The sequence below is a fragment of the Branchiostoma lanceolatum genome, chromosome 11 (genome assembly GCF_035083965.1).
Source record: "Branchiostoma lanceolatum isolate klBraLanc5 chromosome 11, klBraLanc5.hap2, whole genome shotgun sequence".
Classification (NCBI taxonomy): domain Eukaryota; kingdom Metazoa; phylum Chordata; class Leptocardii; order Amphioxiformes; family Branchiostomatidae; genus Branchiostoma; species Branchiostoma lanceolatum.
In genome coordinates, this window is record NC_089732.1 from 8,722,402 (window position 1) to 8,742,232 (window position 19,831).

The 19,831-nt window shown below is 40.9% G+C and overlaps 1 protein-coding gene across 1 annotated transcript; it reads left to right on the forward strand.

The window, feature by feature from the left end:
* Positions 1-1,036: 1,036 nt before the first annotated feature.
* Positions 1,037-19,396, forward strand: LOC136444504 (solute carrier family 35 member E1-like). Its single transcript, XM_066442081.1, has 6 exons — positions 1,037-1,414; positions 1,789-1,859; positions 2,439-2,576; positions 3,297-3,422; positions 6,693-6,944; positions 19,007-19,396. Exons 1-6 carry the CDS (start codon positions 1,081-1,083, stop codon positions 19,280-19,282), a joined length of 1,197 nt encoding a protein of 398 aa, XP_066298178.1. The 5' UTR covers positions 1,037-1,080; the 3' UTR covers positions 19,283-19,396.
* Positions 19,397-19,831: the final 435 nt, after the last annotated feature.

The following is a 19,831-nucleotide window of genomic DNA, read 5'->3' on the forward strand; positions in this document are numbered from 1 at the left end:
ACTGGCCCAACGGCCTGATAAAGGCTATGGAACTGTCTATGCCTTACTCTCTAGCGCATGAGAAAGAGTGCGGCCGTATCTCGTGACACCACAATGTTTGGATATACTCGACGCAAAGCACACAGATATGTGAAAACATCACGATATTTTGACAGCCTTTATGTATTATTGATTGATGAGTTGACGTCACTAACGTTAACTATGTTTCCTTTAATTACAATAGGCGACATCTTATGAGGCACATTGCTTGATGCGTATGTAATATAGCAACAAGAAATTGCAATTTATCATTTTCGAGTTTTGCGTATACTTGTACTAAGACGCACGTCCGTTTGTGTACGTAAGTGTCCCATTTCTTACCACACAACAGTGATATTCATACTCCCTGAGTTTTAATTTGCCTAATGGAGTCAGTACTCAAAGGGATGGGGGTCTTTGGGGATTCGACGGTCGTAGCAAGGACAGCAAGAAAGGTCATTTTTAACCGTTTCCTGTTTATATCAGGACAATCTGACCACTTGGTTACGGACGTATTTACTGGCTTTAAAACAGCATACCAGTTATGATTTTGTTTCTCAAGCTTATTGTATTGTCTCTGTATCATGGAATACACAGTGCACGAGTGGTCGAATCAATCGTCCATGCTATGTGCTCCAATACTAGTAGACCATTGATGCACACTTGTTTGATAGTATTTGTCAAGATGAAATATCATTTATTATTAGGAAACATTTTTTACCTAAAAAGTGTGTATGTATTCAATAGACTTGTTTGCAAACCAAATGTCTATTTCAGTTTGTTGCAAGAGCTGATTAGTTTTACCCAACGTATTCTGTTTGACTGGGTAGCTCATTTGACATTACACAATCTTTCCCGTGGTTGCCATGGTTACCGCAGTCGCCGGGACAACCAGACCCCGGGATGAGGGGACTCCCTCTGCTGACGTCATGATGATGTCATGTACCATAACAGGTCACTCGGGGTCAGCCACGTTGTCGGCTATCCTGAAACCGGATACCCTCCGCTCAGCCAATCAGCGGGCCCGATGCCGTCCGCACCTGCGCGGTTAGGGCATCCAAGATGGTTGACCGGGAGAAGACGGAGCTGTACCGGCAGGCTGTCCGCATCGTTTTCTTGTGTTCCATCTGGTTTACGATCAGTTCCGGCGGTAATGTGATCAATAAGCTGCTCCTGAATGACTTCCCGTACCCGATCACCGTGTCCATGATGCACGTGCTGTCCGTGTGCATGTACCTGGGGCCCATCATGCGGATGTGGCGGGTCCCCCTACAGAAACCAGTTGCGTCAAGCTACTATATGAGGATGATCGTTCCGCTTGCGGTGGGCAAGTTCTGGGCTTCCGTGTCCGCTCACGTTAGTATATGGAAGGTGCCAGTGTCATACGCACACACAGGTAAGGTTTGCTGAAGTCACAAGTGAATCTAACACAGTTATAATACTTACAAGTCAAAAGCACCTATGTCCATATGTTCTGTTCCCTTATAAACCTCATTGGAAACAGACAACACTTTAAACAGACTACTTAAAGGTTTTGGGGTTGTTGCCTATTTATAAGCTGATGGAAAATACCTTAAAAAAGAAGTTATGTTAAGGAGCTTTAGTGGACCCAGTACTTTGACTCACTCACTCACTTATACTCACATATTGAATCACTACATTATTTTTTTGATATGAATATTGAATTTATAAGATAATGGTAATAAGATGATAATAAAATAGATTCAATAGTGTGATTTTAGTAATCTTGTAATGTTTTTTTATTTCCAGTGAAAGCTACCATGCCCATATTTACAGTCATTCTATCCAGACTAATAACAAAAGAAAAGCAAACAACTAAGGTAAGTTCTGGGTTTACTTTTAGGCTCTATTTCTTTCACCACTGTCTTTAGACATTTGTAGAGCAATGTTTAATGTTATTACAGTGACATAGTGTAATAAGTTCGTATGATTTATTTTCTTGCTTCATCTGAAGAACTATGCTTCTAGTTCAACTAAAGAAGTGATAATTACACTTGTCTCGTATTTAAAAACTATACTGTAGATTAATTTTCAAGTTTTTCACTATATATTGCTACAAACTTAAAACCACTGCAAAAATGCCTTTTCTGTCTTCTGCGCACCTACCACCTTGTTTCAACCACAAAGAACAAACCATTGGGAACACTCCATTTTCTCCCTACTCAGTAACTGTGAACTGAAACTAAATCACTGACGAATCATTTATCATATACTGTAAATGCATTTAGGTTAAATGTTTTAACAGTACATGTATATGATAGATGATTCCTACCAATTCCAATGACAGTATTTGTATCCCCATGTAGAACATACAGTCCACTCTTGTTGACCAAGGTATTATATTATCTTCATTAGGTATTATTATTAACGACTGATAAAACTATACCTTTCCCTCACAGGTCTATTTTTCACTGATGCCCATTGTTGTGGGCGTGCTGGTTGCCACGGTAACAGAGCTGTCCTTCGACCTGATTGGTCTACTTAGTGCCCTATCGGCGACAATCACATTTGCTCTACAAAATATTTTCTCCAAAAAGGTAAGTGAGTTTACGTTGGGGATTTGTTACTTATTTGGGTCAGGGAAAAATTCTTGATAATTCTTTGGGGCAGGGAAAAATCTATAGTTAAGGACTTATGACTACCACTTACCACTCAAATGTACCTACTTAAATAATATTTCTGTTTCTCATTATAAGAGATTTATTACAGCAACCATTTGCCTAGATAGATTTAGATATCGACATCAAAAGCTAGAAATCCATAATTGTTCCTTTTACCACTGTATAAAAAAAGTAGGATTATGAAGTATGGATCAAATTGGAAACTGCTGTTAAAAAAAGATTCTATACGTTGATGAATGTTAGACATCCAGGTAAACAATATCTGAAGACAACTGGAAAAGATACAGATGTTACTTCCAGATGTTTTGAGTGACATCCATTACTCTTCTTCAGTGTTACTAGAATGAACTGGTAAATGAATATTTCAATTATACTATGAAAGGTGTAACTGAAAGTCAAAAAGCATATTAAAGTCACTCATAACTGCAGACATTTAGATTCTATATCATTTCATTGCATAGGTGCTAATGATCAGTACAACAGAGTAAAATCTATGTAGACTTATGTATCCAGTATACATGTATGAGAGAGTGTAGCTTAGGCGACATCAGAAATAACTGCACAACTCCACAATTTTACCTGCACTGGCATATGCTGGTTTGAAAACATGTGGTTCATTCTTTCCCAACTCTTCAGGCACTAAAGGAAACAGGGATGCACCACTTAAGGCTCCTACATGTGTTGGGAAAACTGGCCACACTCTTCCTACTCCCCATCTGGATCCTCATGGATGGCAGCAGGTTCCTCACAGAAGAAAGTTTGGTAAGTTACCATGGCTGAAGCAGCAGCTCCCCCTTGCAGTTTGGCATAAAACTGTAACAGACTGCAAGCATTCTTGGTAATGTGTTTTCTGGTCAGAATAGAGTTTGGTATTTAGCTGTGCTAGTAACTATAGCTGTGAATTATTTCATCAGGTCGGCAGATTATAGAATATTGCAGTTCTCTTATACACAACAAAGAAGTAGCTCCAGCCATTGTAGCCATGAGGAAGGTAGCAGAAGCATATGATACAGCAAAATTATTTAGTTGTAATAACAGAGGTCGTGGTAGACCAAAGAAATCCTGGATTGAGTGTGTTAAGAAGGACATTACAGAGTGCGGCCTCACCAACTTGGACCCGCTGGACAGAGCCGCTTGGAGGCGCTGTGTGAAGACTGACCGACTGCTGCCTACCCCTGCGTCAGGGAACCCTGCAGCAGTATAATCTAATACTGGATACTACTACTACTACTAGTTTAACTTCATTGGTGGGTGGTAAGAACTGACTCACTATTTCAAAGTTACTTGCTCCCCCTAGCAACTCTATGTGAAATAGCAGCTGGCCATACAGTTCTGTCTTGTTAGGGTGACAGTGTGGGTAATCAACTGACTGACTGAAACACTGACCACAGTAAACTGCTCCCCCTAGTGAGAGCATTTGAACTGAAAGGGAGTGGTGCCCTGTGGCCATATCTAAAACTTCTGTCAGCAGTAATATGAAAACTGCCCTCAATTGTCAACTTGCACCTTCTTTGATTTGTATACCGGTAACAGTGTAATTTCTGATACTTCGTAGAGGTACGAGAGAAAACATTTGCTTAAATAGGATGGAGAAAATGCTGCCACAGAAAGAACTGATAGAAAAACAAATTAATACTTGCAAAGACATACACGTACATGTAAAGTTTTGCACATCTAAAAGGTCATACATCCCACTATTCCATGGTATTTCTATTACTGTCATAATGCGTAGCTCTAGGCTAGCAATTCTAAAATTTAGAAATATTACGAGTTTCAAAATGTGTCTGAAGGGACCATTGTTAGACTCTGTCTGCTACCATACTGTACAAAGTACGGTGGAAAGAGCTTCGAAAGTGACATTTTCCATTTAGCAGGAATGCCTTTCATCCCGGCCTTATCTGAACGTGACTACACGGTACTGCAAAGGGGTAGACTCCTTTTTCGGGGGGAGCGTGCACGGTCTGCGGCCCAACGCCCCTTCAGACGCGCAGAACCAACACGAGCTTTACTTTTCCACAGTCCTGTAGCTCGTGGAGTGGCGTATTTACCGGGCAGACAGAGCCCCAAGCATCCACTCCCTTGCTAAAAGCCATGTAGCACAGGCCATCGTTGAAAATTGATACGTTCCATTAAGGGGGGGCCAAGCCCGACCAAGCCTCTCAACGGATGCAATATTGTTCCAATGCTTTTAGCCTTGTGCGGGGAAAAGAAAATACAGCCAGGTTTTGGTGCATAGAGAGAATATTTTCTGCCATCTGTGTTAAGATAACATGATTCTCTGGTAACCCACCCCCATGTTACAAGGCAAGTGTGCTAAGTGCTAAAATGGTGGGACACTAAATGGAGACTCTCAAGATCATTTTCTCAAGTGCTAATTGGATGGGCAATTCACTTAGAGGAGGAAGGAGCCTTTGTTTTCCACATTGCAAGTGTGAAGAGTCTGTCTTTGGAAAGTACGCCCAGTTTTTACCTAAAGGAAGTAGCAGATGTGTTTGTAGCTGTAGTTGGTGTGTAGGACTGTGTTTGACGTTTGCAGTGATTAAGTCTTCTATTAACCTTCTCTTTGCTTAGGTAGCCATTTTGGTACCAAATTATATAGGTTATGACTTCTATAGTTGAGGAAGGGTTAACTTAAAGAGACACCTTGTGAGTGTTAGACATCCTACTCTATACTCAAATTCTTATGAATTCTGACAAAGTTTTTTCTCACCTAATATCTTTCTCCTGGCCCATGCAGTTTACAAAATTGCTTGCTGGTCATAAAACAATCTATGTCCACCTTTTTGCTAATGAGTTTTGTCCTTCTTCTGCGGTGATCAGGAGTAACCTAGACTATCATTTCTAAGATCTGGTCAAGATAGAGTCATGGTTTTAATTTTGTTGTAAGTGGTCGGTCCAGATTGATATCGAATATGGATCATCAACTATTGTTACAACTTACAGTAGTTGTCAATGTATAGACAATTTACACTGTTTTGGTCAACTCGGCCAGGGTTAGGGTTAGGGTTGGGACTGAGTTCACCAAGGCTGATTTGGTCTGATTAGCCATGGACTGAGTTGGTGAAGGGCTGAAACATCCAATATCTAAATGTGCCATTCCTGAGTGCCTGGGTCTCCCTATGTGTGAGCTAACCACTATAGACTGTCCAAACTTGGCCTGAGAAGGTTAAGGTTTGTTTTTGTAAGGTCCATGATTGTGTACTAGGCTGCCCACTGATATCCCGGTCCTGTTTGAGTTGCCCTGGGTTTTAGGGAGGGGAACTCCTAACCCCACTGTCAACATTTCCAGCCCGCATGCTGTGTCTTTTGTTGTCACTGCAAACAATTGTGGTTTCTCAGAAAAGTTTTCTTTTTCCTTTCATATTGCTGTACTATAACTTTGTAGCATACATGCCTGCTGTTCACTGCAAAAAGATGATTGTCTTATTTCTGTCACTGCTTTTGTTTTGATTTCTTGTACAATGTTGAACGGTGTTCAGATCAGAAATACATTTGTAAGACTAAGAGGTTTATATATGCATGGCCAGACAATCTGGTTAATATAATGGACTAACACAGGGGCAGAACATCCGTAACTTCCCAGTGCAATCAACGGTGTAAGTCGGCATCCCTGCCAGCTAATGTCTTTATCTGTTTCTTTCATTTCATTGGTTTGTCTGCAGTTTAACATAGAGCAAGGAGAGTGCACAACTAGCCAAAAACTATTGCCAAGGGCGTACCTTGTTGGTAAGCACAGAAGAACTAGTACAAATGTACATGTATGTGAAACTACAGAAAGAAAACATTTAGAGACCCCAAAACACTTTATCTACAAATTATTACAATATTTGTGTTTAAGATCCTTGAGATAACGTATTTACCTGGAGAAGTAACGTCATCTTAAAGGACCAAATGTTTAGTTACAAGGAACCTGAGGTTCCTGCTGCCGATGTACTGTACTGATTGTCTTCTGTACTAACAGGTAAAAGATAACACATCTAGGCTGTTGTATGTGAGAAAATAACAGCACTTTGTGTTTTGTTTCTACCTCAGGCCGACCAAGATCAGTGGTTCTGGGTTCGAATCCTGGGGCTGCTCGTCGTTAGCGGCTTCTGCAACTTCGCGCAGAATATCGTGGCGTTCACGGTGATCTCCATTGTCAGTCCGCTCAGCTACTCGGTCGCGAATGCGACAAAGCGAATCCTGGTTATCGCAGTCTCCCTTATCACACTGAAAAACCCTGTCACCTCTACCAACGTGTTGGGGATGTTTGTGGCTGTTCTAGGAGTTCTTGCATACAACAAGGTGAGTCAAAATTGTTTTTTTCTACTTTTGTACTTTTTTTCTTTACACGGGTAAGCTCTGCAGAAAGTAGTCATCAAATTCTCTCAACTGCTACTGTACAAAAGCTATCAAAACCAAGCATTTCATGAATGGAGAAAAACATTGCTTGGTGGTCTGTAGCCATAGTCCCTTAAATTGCTTCCCAATGCTGTGTGTGTGTCTGTGTTTGTAAGTGTATATGCAAAACTGGTACACAGATATCTAGCAGATTCAAAGTGGATGAAATACCCTGTTATGGATCATATACATGTGTGACATGTTGCAGTTTCTAAATTAGTCATTGTGCCTCTTTTGTTTTGATGTATTGCAAGTGCAAAAAATATATAATTGTTATGACATTGTACTATGTTTGAGGTTATGATATACATGTAATTAGAGATTATTTCACGGCTACTGGATGTTAACGCATTAAGCAGTATGATTTCAATAAGATTTACATGAAGGTAAACAAGGTCTACTACATGTACATGTATGCACAGTCTATGTGGAGAATAGAATGTGATCATTTTCCATTCCTGATGATATCTAATGCATAGCCCATTGTCATCAAAGCAATGTAAGATTCCAAAAGAAGGGATTGAACGATTGAATAAATGAATAAAGGAATGGATGGATGAATGAATGATTGACAAGTTTGTCAACATCAGCAACAGGTTATAGAAAATGGGAACCTATATCTCAATGTCCATTGCACAATAAGCTGTTTTTGCATTGGATTTGAGGTTCCCAGAGAATGAGGTTCCCACAAAATCAAGCTTGTGTCCCAGACAATGAAGAACAGCATCATCATGTTTATGTTGTTAGCTACTTATAAGACAGTTGTTCGTCATGGGAATGTCTGTGTGTGTGAGGGTAGGGCCCAGCCCGTGGACAGCTGTATCTACACTGTACCAGGAAACAGTTGTGATGAAACTGTTGCTGGGGTGTGGTGGGTTTTCTTTACAGTTTGTCCTGTGAGCAACCTGGGACCAAAATCAGGTTGCAAAGTGTTGTTGCCTTAGTTTGTGTACCATTTCCAGGTCTCTTAAACATCAATTTCAATTGTATGGTACATGTTATTAAATGTTATCTTTCATTAACAATAAAATGTAGAGTTTGCCATCCTAACTCTACTTTCATACTGTTACATGCAATTCCAAGGTACATGTAGTAGAGTTTTGTATCTGTTTCCTACATTCTTTTTCCTCTCCTGGACAGGACAGGAAGACAGTACTTTATAGCAATACCTGAAGTTGCCAGCTTTTCCTCTTGAATAAGAACAATTCCTTTTCTGCTAAAAATTTACCAATTCCGTCTTTTTGATGTGCACATGACAGACCAAAGTATTGTAACTTATGTTTTCTGTACATTGCCATACATTGTTACCAATGTAATTGTTGAGCAATAAAATAATCCATGTACTAAAAAAAAAGTCACATGAATACACCCTGTGCTGAGGTGACTGGAAACGTCCAGTATTGCCTTACTGCCATTCCTGCTGGCGCCAGTAGAGATAAGCCAGCTTCTGTAGTACCTTTATCCACGGCAGACACGGTAAATCTGTAAGTAAACAACGACACTACTGACACCGCGGGAGATTACGGGTTAAGGGTCATCAGGAGATGGTCCAAAGTCCTGCAGATTTTTTCTCCTCACAAGAAGATGGTTTCTTAGTTTTTCATAATTGGAAAAGCAAATTTTTGTGTCCCATAGTTTACATGATTATTTTCCTAGCATTTATACAATAATTTATTGTAGTTTAATATGTTCGAAAAAAAACAATTTTTTATCACTTTTAATTACAGGGATAGTGTGAGTGTTTTAGTGAGGGGGGATCAAACCTCTATGGAAACGTACAGAAAAAAGGTAGACATCCCTTTGACATCTTTGTGGGAAAGGGTTTGAAAGGAGGTATTTAGAAATTGAAGTAATCAATTAATTTGAGCCCCAGGTATTAGCCTGTGCAAACATGCATTACGTGGTCATCTTGTATTCGGTCTCAGGCCACACAGCCTCGATACCAGAGATCACATGAACACATGCATTCATTTTCTTTCAACATCTCATTTTAGAATTTTAATTCTTGTGCATTTTCAGGCAGACATTCTTGTTTTCGTAATCATATGTCATACATTTGGGGTCCATATGATGCCATGCATACAATTTGTGTGTCTATCACTACAAATCAGAAACTTTGGGAGATTTTTATAAGATTTAAAAGCAACAAAAGCCCAATGTTATACTAGATCTCTATTCAGTGTTTTAAAGATATAGAATGTGGTGCCAAATGGCTACTTCAGTTTATTAAAGGTAAGTGTCTGATTATGCCATGCATTAAGAATCACTTAAAACTAATTGAAGACTTTGTACATGTTTCTATTATACCTTTGTTATTTTTACAGTGATTCTCCTATTTAACCTTCGTTATAGTTATGTGTCTTTATCTGTATAGCAACAAACGTATTCCTTGAAAATCATTTTCTAAAGAAAACAAGATTACGGTGTCTTGACAAGTGTTCCCAGAGGGTGTGTTACGTAGGTGTGTCCACTTGAGCTCGGGTTTCTGTAAATCTGTGGGCAGTAACATGTCTGTCATCAGCGGCCCTTATCACCGGGCATCTTATCAGCTGCACGAACTGCCCTGGGAACAGGAGCAGCTCTCGGTCCCAGGAAACAAGACAGGTGCAGCTCTCTGTCCCAAAAATGTTGGGACGAATGAATGATCAACAGAACGAATGAACGAAAGAAAGAAAAAAGGATGGATGGATGGAGGAAAGAAGGAAGTTTAGGATAGGAGATCACATATGAATCAGTTTTGATTTGGTTAACACTAGCCCCGCCCACCCAATTAGTGTTCGGTTTCCCTGCCTTTTTTCTTCAAGGAGGAAGAGATTTGGACCATTTAGTTCTGCCTTAATTATCGGACACGTCTTAAGGTGATGTCTTGAGGAAGATTCCCTCTTGTCTGTAGCCCTTGTCTTATCATTTCAGTGGCGCGAGACTGCCCCTCTACCCCTACCACGCTTGGTGTAAGAGCGCCGACGGTGAAATGACGAACCACTAAGGTCCCCATTCCACCAGACGGTGTTCACTGCGCGCACCTAAGTTGGATTTGTGTAACCATTGCTTTCATGATTGGAATATCATGCAAAATGTAAAAGTATGACTAAAACACACAGAGGTTAAAAATATTTGAGGCCCCAGAGAGAGCGCGATGAGGTCGCCGCCCTAGTGGAAATGGGCTATAATCTACAAAGTAATGCGGTGCCAGGGATATTTTGACAAAATCTTTTCGACATATTTTCTCTTTTGGTACGTCTTGCAAGTGCTGCGACGTTTTTTTTCAATTGCAAACTTCTCTTAACGAGCGTCGCCAGTTTTCTCTTTACGGACTTTTTTTGGATTCGTTTTATTTTGATTAATAAAAACAAACATGTCAGTAAATGAACATCATATCTCACGGACAGATGTATTATTTTGCAGGTTAAGGCTTACATCTCAGTTTTCCTAAAATCTTTTAAAGAGAATTCGTTTGTATTAGAATACACATGTATTACTATGCTGTATTTCGCTAGGTTTTGAACGATACCGTTGAAGTATCAAAACCGCCTGTTAATTCTCGTTTCTATCAAAAGGAGTTCGTGGAAGATTTTATCTTCCTGGTGGTCAATGTCTATGGAGTGACGCCCCGGCTGTCAATATTCTCAGGCTTTAGACAAAACAGCTTAGAATTGGATTGGTAATATTCTATAGTAATAGTCATATTCTATGGTATATATTTCGAATAGATAACAGAAAACTAAAATTGCAAGTTTGAAAGATTTTGTTTTGTAAAAAATCGCGTCATAACTTATTCGATTTTTGAACAAATGACGAAAGATTCACGTGCATTTCATGAACACAATAGGTGCAAAGTTGCAAATATAGGCTGGAAAATATATCTGCAATCTAGATATGCTAACATAGAATAACATTTTCACAGTTCCATCTCTTGCGGTTGCTTGAATGTTGTGGTGTTATGCAGATACTATTGACTGAATATTTCGTTACTTCTCTAAGGTTGCTTAGTTCTTAAAACGTTCTGAAGTTTGCAGTAACCATGTCGCAACGTCACAGAACTCTCCACGGTGTTGGTATAGCTTCTAGGACAAGTGTCTCTTAAAGAAACATCGGTCAAACCTGTTGTTATCTATCTCACATCGGAATTTTTAAGAGATGTCTTAGATGCCAGCATTCTTAGACGCGAAGCACGAGTTGATCTGAAAGAAGTTGCGAATCGTGCGGCTGTGTTTAATTTGTTTCTCATGGCGTTGAACAAAACGGGAGCGAAAACTTTATCTTATTTTGTTCGAGGAATTTTTTCCTTGTCTTGGCTAAATTGTTGTGAAGAACAGCGTGTTAGATATAGAAGAACGTTCGAGAAATTTTGTAATTAGTTTTTTTGTTGCACAGTGGGCTCTCAGAAAAGATCCGTTACATAGACCGTTTTTAAATATCAAAACGTTCGCTGCTTATGCGACCTTATTGGTGTCGTGTCGGTATTAAAAGCTAATATTTTTCCTTGAACTTAAGTTGTTATATGAGGTTTGGATGGTACATTTCGTTAACATGTTCAACAGGAGATATATCTACCCCATCGAGCGTACCAGCACAAGTATCTGGCGCTGACGACAAATTCAGACATAACGTTATAGGGTATATAAAGGCCCCAATCCACTAGACGGCGATCGCACTGAGACCTCGCTTCGACCTAAATTGGATTTGTGTAACCCTTGATTTCATAATTGGAATATCATGCTAGATGTGAAAGTACGACTGAAAAGACGAAAAGAAGAAAAAAAGGGTAAAAAAAATGTTCAATAACACCGCTCTATCAAATTTTGGTCGCGGAGCGCGTCTACGTCTTTAAACACCGTGCTATCCCCCATTCCACTAGACGACAATCGCCCGACAGACGACAAAATAGGATTTGTGTGACCCTTAATTTGAATACCATGCAAAATGTAAAAGTATGACTGAAAAGACACACAAAGCACAAACATTGTTTTTTTTTATCCATGAGAGTTCTGTCAACTTTTAGGTCGCAGCGCGATCGCAACCCTAGTGTAAATACTTTTGCATCAAACCGTATAGGCTGATGGAATAATGGTCCTGAAAAGATGTTAGGAAACCGCTGAGGTGCGGACAGAGCGCGTCTACGCCCTTAAACGCCGTCTTATCTTCAAAAAGACCAAAAAAACTCTTAACCATGCGAGTCACTTTCCCTTAACAGATGAAGAGATAACGCTCAGGCCCAAGTTTGTCGCCGTTATCTCTTAAAATCTCGTCTTCAAGTGCCAACAGTGAGGCTTTTCTTCCCGGACTCTCAGAAGTCCGTTTTCCCAGAGACGGGAGTTGTCGGCTGTCGTTCTTACTTAACATTCTCGGACAGTGAAGTAGTGCGTGTGGCGGCGAAAGGGGGTTTGGAGACAACGTTTTGAGCTTGCAGCACGCAGTTTTCACTTGTCGAAAAGAGCAAGGAATTTCTCCGCTACATTAAACCTGTATATACTGTACATAGTCGTCTGTCTTTCTTTCACGACCAGGGAAAAGAGTAGTAATCGGCAGGCTAAAATTGAATTGATATATATTTCCAAAACACAGAAGAAACTTTTTGCTCTTGTGTCCCTATGTTTACATACGTATTTTAAAGTCTCCTTCAATGGCTTATTGTACATAGAAATACACTTTCCAAATATCTATTCGTGACCCCTCTGAAGTCATAAGTATAATCATATAGTATCATGATATAATATACATTTTAGCATCATGTTGGTAAGATTAGCTTATCAATTGATAATAAGGAAACAACATTTCTCTCTACGATTGCATTTTTCTCCAGTATGTGTCACTAGTAATATCCGGCCTAACGTTTACCTGTGGTTGAAAAATTACCGGTTAAAAACACAGCTGCGGTTGTGGCGGCATGTTTTCCCAGTGATTTTGCACAGGAGGAATGTAACATACGACTATCCTGTAACAAGGCAAAACTTCCTGTTGTTTACGTCCTGTTCAACACGTCGTCCCTTCTTCTCTATTCTTGTCATTTCTTTTGTCTCCTAAACGTCTTCCCTTGACCTTGTTAAGTGTAACCGCAGGATGTGCGTAAGTGTATTGTGTTCCAACGTTTACTCGTCTTTTTAGGTAAATACAGCGAACGTTAGAAATTGGCTGCGGTGTTTTGACTAATTTTTGTCAACAAAGTGTTTTGTCTGAACAAACAGGACGATTTCATTGCTAGTTCTAACTCACTTCCTTGTCAGATTGTATATATGTCTGATATCTAAACCCACAACATGTGTTAACAACACACGTAGACTTGAACCGAACAGAAAATGATATAAGATAGAGGGACGACCGTATTTTTCTAGGAGTAACTCTGGCTATTTTGCTATCTGCTTTTTTTATTTCTTCAAGCTCCTAAGAATTATGTCGGGAAAATGACGTCCCCATGTGTCTCTGACCCAACAATATTTTACATGTGTCATAAGTGCTTTGTTATTGTTGTGGCTGTCGGCAAGAAAAACTCGTTAGAAGCGATGATTTATTTCTTACTGCTCCATATTTTGACAGCGTGTATTTGTAAAAGCTCTAGTACAGTATTGCCGACACCACTGGCATGCACTGTCGATATACTAGTACACCGTGCAGTCGGAACCTTTCTCACTGGACCCGCGACACTTTGGCGACCTCACTGCGTCCTAAATTGGATTTGTGTTACCCTTGACTTTATAATGGGAATATCATACAAAACATTCAAGTATTACTAATAAGACAGCAAAAAAAACTCAAAGCGAAAAAAGATTCGTTTTTTTATTGATGAAATTCGTTGAGCGCTCTGTCCAATGTCGCAGCGAGGTCGCCGACGTGTCGCGGGTCCAGTGAGAACGGGGCTGTACCCCGCACGAGCCCCGGGGTTGTCGGCGGTACACCGGGGCACATTTCCCGCCGCCGTACTGATACCATCTTGCATATAATGTCCCCCTTACGCACTCGCGCTGACGCACACGTCAAGCCAGGCTGCAAAAGCACAAAACGCCGTGTCATGTCCGCTCCACGTTTGGGCGCGCCTTTCGCGCCGCTTCAAGGCAACAGCCTTTCGGGAGCACCTGACCGTCCCCCCGCGGGTCAGCTACGAGAAGTCCCGGCGGCTTCTCTCTGTAACACCCGATCTGACCGCGCGTGGCGCCGCCGGTTCTACTGCTATAGAGCGGCCCGGGACGGTTTGACAAATGGTCTGTCCAACCTGACGGATGAAACGGGCTGAAAACAACCGTAAGACACAATGAAAACACTTTCACTTTCCTCCAAGGAGCGCCTGCATTCCAAGGAACCCGTCTCCCTTACGCTCACTCACACGAATGAGCATGTATCTGCTGTATTATCCCACATGTAGGTACACCAAAAACTTGAGAAGCTTTAACAAGATCTAGAAGCGACCGACGCTCTTAAGACAGGAATGTGCCCATAGTTCTTGCGCTGACCGTAAAGACGTCACCTTAAGAGCCACCCCTTGGGCGCCCCAACACTCAAGAAACAACAGTTTGCTCAAGTCCTCGAGAAGACGTAGCGATGTGATCTTAAGAAATGGTCGCTACTGTCGAGATTGCGATCTTTGTGTCACCCCAAATATTTGTTGGAAGATCGCATGTTGTATCTACTGTACCGTAGGTGGTACTATGTACGCTATCTTCATGGTTATGTTCGGTAAAAACCTGAACCTTAAACTCCAGCAAATAATCAGTCTCAGATGCATTGCCCGTTTTGGGAAAGTTACTGATATACGTTAAATTCAAATATCACATGCTAGGTAGTCGCAGTATTATCAATATGCGTTGTGCGTGTTTCTTTAACCTTCGCCCTGCTGCCTAACCCTGTAACCAATGCAAATTTTGTGCCAAAATGCTACCTCAACAGGGAGAATGTTATCTGTAAATGTTACCAACTGACAAGAAAACCAGAGCAGATAGCATAAAGACCGAACGAAATTATTTTATCAACCTGTATTTCATCAACCTACATTCGGGCTGCAAGTGACGCAGAGACTATGTATTGTTCGGATATGCTTTGTTTGAAAACAAGGGTGAACATGACCAAGAAACCAGCGATGCGCTCCGGTACAAAGGACAGGATATTTGGTCTCGCTGTTCAGAGCACAAAGAATGGACGCCATTTTTCACAGACGTCATTTTGCTCTGTTTTCCTGTCAGTACTAGATTGTTCTCCGGGAAAGAAAATAAAAGGCAAAAAGTTAGAATTTTATGAATGTTAGGAACTTCAATTGCTTGAATTGTTGGTTTCCTTCTTGTTTCTTAGATTTTTGGTACACAAAGAAGACAAATCTTACCTTATGTAATCTGTTCTATAGCTTTTATGAAATGGCCTTTGAAAACATCATATGCGTAGTTATGCTAAGTTGACATGTAAGATTCGAGCTTCGTATAGTTATCAATTGGTAACGCTTTTTTTGCGTTGCATATATCGCTAATACAGGAGCATTAATGAAAAGTATTCCAAAATCTCAAATAAGTTACACACTTTTTTGCGTTGTAAATATCACGAATACAGGAGCACTAATGAAAAGTATTTCAAAATCTGAAATGATGTACGTTTTTATTATAGATAAAACAATGTTGATGTCGTCTATTCTTAGAATGTTTATGAACAGCTTGAAGACGTTGAGACCGGTGTTTTAAGAAGTCCATTAGTTTCTTTACCCGGACAAACACCTTGCTTTAATGAAGCATTAATGAAAAGTATTTGAAAATCCCAAATGGTTTACATTTTTTTGATAAGTTTATTATAATAAAGCACTGTTGATGCCGCCTATTCTTAGAATGTTTATGAACAGCTTGAAGATGTTGAGACCGGTGTTTTAAGAAGTCCATTAGTTTCTTTACCCGGGCAAACATCTTGCTTTAATGCACGGACAATACGTTGTTGAACCCTCTATCGTTCTAATTGCTTCTGGCAGCTATAGACACGCGTTAGGCGTGAACCGACTTGTTCGATTGTCCGGGGATAACGACTTGACCAAACAAGCTCCAGCTTTTTCTCTCAAAAAGTTGGTTGTGGGTTGAGGTTTTAATCTGTGTACAAACTGCTTAGGTTTTAAGCAAACTTCGCTGTTAAAACTCCCGTTTGTCTGCGCCACGTGGGAAGCCAAGAGTTCTCCCTACCACAAACAACCTGCTCTTATTGACCAACAGATAGGCAGTGATCACTTCCGTCTGTAGGTAGACATATTTTCTACGACTTGTAACTGCACAGACGGGGATCTCTTGTATAGTACTTATGTCCTACTCTGTAAGAGGGAACTGGACCACTTAGCCTTTTAGTTCGGAAGGGGGATTCGCTGGCGGGGAGGGAGATAGGGCTGAAAAGCGGATTACTAGGGTAGGAATTCGGAGTAGAGTTACGCGGCTGTGCCAATCTGGATTTCAGCTTTCCGCTCCATATCCCGTAAACCGGCGGGGCTTCCTGCGGTTGCGGGCTGAGAGAGCGGGCTGGCGACAAGCCGGCGACACCGCCAGATTTTTCCACAACGCTCCCAGTCATGGACGAGCCTTCCTACCATCTCTCGGCACAGACTGGTCGGACGGCGGGGAACGGACGTGGCGTTGCCTAGCGACCGGTCCGTAAACTTTACGGCGGACTTACATTCTCAAACCATCCAAACTTGGAACACGATATAAAAATCCGTGCGAAAACGCAGTCCTGCGACGTAAACGACAAATTCAAGCCCCCGAATCTTTAACGTATTTACTTACAACTAGGGACATCATCATGTTGCAAAAGTACATATAACCTTCCACAGTTTAAATCAATGTGACACATGTCTTCATAAACTTTACAGGGTTTAGGCTTTTCTGTCTATACTGTCCTATAGTGATGCTATCTCAATTTGAACACTTAAGAAAGGCGAAGCCGTATGATTTAATGTAAAGCATGTTTTGGTATCACTAACTCATTAAAGAAAATCTCTAATATTACCATTCAGATCACTCTATGTTTAGAATTGAAGACTTGCTTTCTTTCACTTTTGATAAACATTTGCAAAAACAAAACAAAAAGAGCGTTCCTTCCTAAACTGATTAAACAAGCCCACTCATGTTCCTCTCTACAACTCGTATTTCTTTAATCTCTCTCATTTATCTAAATTGTCAATCAAAACATGCTAATTCTCCCCTTTCTTGAAGAAACGCTATCACCCCTTGCCGTCAAAACACTTGTGTTCTTAGCCCTCTCCCCGGTAAATAGACATGAGTGTCCCGCCCGCCACCTTATCGAGTGTACGATTGCTGTTCGGTAAATATTGGCTCTGCTCCGCCCACCAATTAGCGGAGAGGTAGTCTTGCACCAGACTCCTTTGGCTGATGAAAAAACTACAAGAAATTCGAAGTTCGCCAAGTGGATGTGGATGATTTGATAGAAGACCTAGGGAACCTTAGACTTAGTATTACAAGTTGGCAATCAAGTTGACTATCTGTTCGCCAATTATTGACCTTATTTGGACTGATCTTTACTGTTCATACGGCATTGGGGAAGTCCGGTGGAAACGTAGCCTGGAAATTTAGACACTCTTTTCTTAAAACATTGGTGACCAGTGAGAAGGCTGGTTACTACTAGTAGCTTATAGTTCGGGTAAGCGATTTTTGCTTTCCCTACGTTACGTATACTGTAATTGTGAGAGTTGGACAATGTAGTAGCCTTTCAGGATGCCGTGTTCGAGGCTAAGACAAATCCCTGATGGCGCCCTGGCTACATTTTTGGCTTGGGTTCGGGGATTGGGAATAAATCTTGGGTAAACCGACCGCACAATGGGTTAGGAAACGGTCCGGACTGTGTTTAGCTTCATCCGACCCGGCCACAAGGGCTGAGTCCACTGAAAGGGGCGCTTTGTGCAATGGTCTTTCTCTTTAGAGGTGGACCGAGGGCTGGAAAGAACGAAATTGTGCTCGAAAAATAACGCAAATAGGCAGACTGTGAAAAACCTACACTAGACTCAAGCCAGGGAATATTTGTTCTCAGTCAGGCGGTGTGAGATTTTCTTACTGATAGCCGTCTGTTTAAATCTCCACCCAGGGATACATATATTCTAGAAATAGTCCAAAACATGGTGCACAAATTTTAAACTGAGCCTTCTATTACGTACAAAGTCAATTCACGAATCTTCACAATTACTGAACTCCGAAGAGTGCATTTTGATGGTTATATCTGTATGTGAATCTAACTATCTCCGCACTGCCTACGCCTAAACATCGGATCCGACTGAGTGCAGACAGACACGCCGGTGTTTTTCCAGGGTGACAGTTACATGTTTGCGTCTCAAACAAAGTACAAGAGACGGCTGTCAACTAATGTGACACCGAGCCGAGGGGCCCGTCTCACAACACGTCTTATATACCCCGCCTTCTCGCGTCTTGTAAAGTTAGGAACTAAATTGTTTATCTCTTGAGAGTTATGCTTGTCCGCCAACAAGCTTAGAAGCTAGGGCCCGGTCGTATTCATCGTACGATTGGTCTACGACAGTAAGTTGGGCATTTTTGGTACAGTCGTGAAAGCGTCGTACGAACCTCAGCTGTCTTGTGTCAACTTGTGAGGAAAATGTTGTCCCAAATCATTGTGGACAGTTGGATAGATGCTTAATAGTTGACGGTGTATTTTTTCTATGCGTTGACGAGATGAAAATCTGACGTCTAATGAATGATCATGAATGAAGATCTTTGTTGTAATTTTTCCCAACTTGGCTACGTACAGGTCACAACAAAGACATGTTTACAAACATGCACATATCGGTACGAGTATCGTAGACTGGCATATATGTTTGGCTTCTTCTCCCTTCTTGGTAATGATGAAAATGCAAGATTGTATTTGTTAAGCGTTAGTCGGTTTATCAAAATGCACGAGGATTATAAACTTTTTACAGTGCAACTCATATACTACTTATATCTAAAGCGAAGAAATGTTTCTCAATGTTCCTGTTTTTCATGTTTTTGCTGCAGGCAAAATACGACCAAAGACAGGAGGAGAAAAAGACGACGTTGCTGCCGACGATTCACAAGAACACCTTGGTGCACAACCACTTCCAGCTCGACTCACAACCCAACGGCCCCACTTCCGCTTCCGGTTACAACCCGGCCTACCTGAACAGCCTACCCAATTACAGCAGCAGCAGCGGCTTCACCGGAAACAGAAGTACCCCGGGAACGACGAGTACATCCGGTTATGGCGGCAGTCCCTCTGTGATGAGTCAGACAAGAACGTACATGGATGTCTAGCAGGGTCTATTACAGATACGACAATTTTCAAAAGCCAATGGTAGTGTGGTCAATGAGTCAAATATGTTGCTAAGATAGAAAACCACCACGTTGAAATTTCTGTAACCTAACAGAATTGCTTTTATTTTATTTCATTTTATTTCATTTTCAAAATTGCTTTGATTTTACTTACCTCATAACAGCTTTAGAACATCAGCTAATGATTTTTGAAAGGCTGTCGCAAATTTACGTCTTTTATTTATTTTTTTGTGTCGGTGTTAAAATTGCTTTCTTTATCTGTGTGTTTTGTTCTGTTTCCTTTTTGTTTTGTCCATCTGTGTAGTTATATGAGTAAGTGGGAAAGAACACAAGGAATAATGTGTGTAATCTTGGACTACGCTCGCTCAAAGAGACAACCATCCAATATGTGCAAACTGCAATAATGGAACTAGGTGCTGTAGCTGTAAGCTTTGGATTGCACAGCAATATACACAATGCGCATAACAGGCTTCTATCCCAAATTCCCAATAAACACAATGAATGAAATGAATGCAATAAGTCAATTTTTAG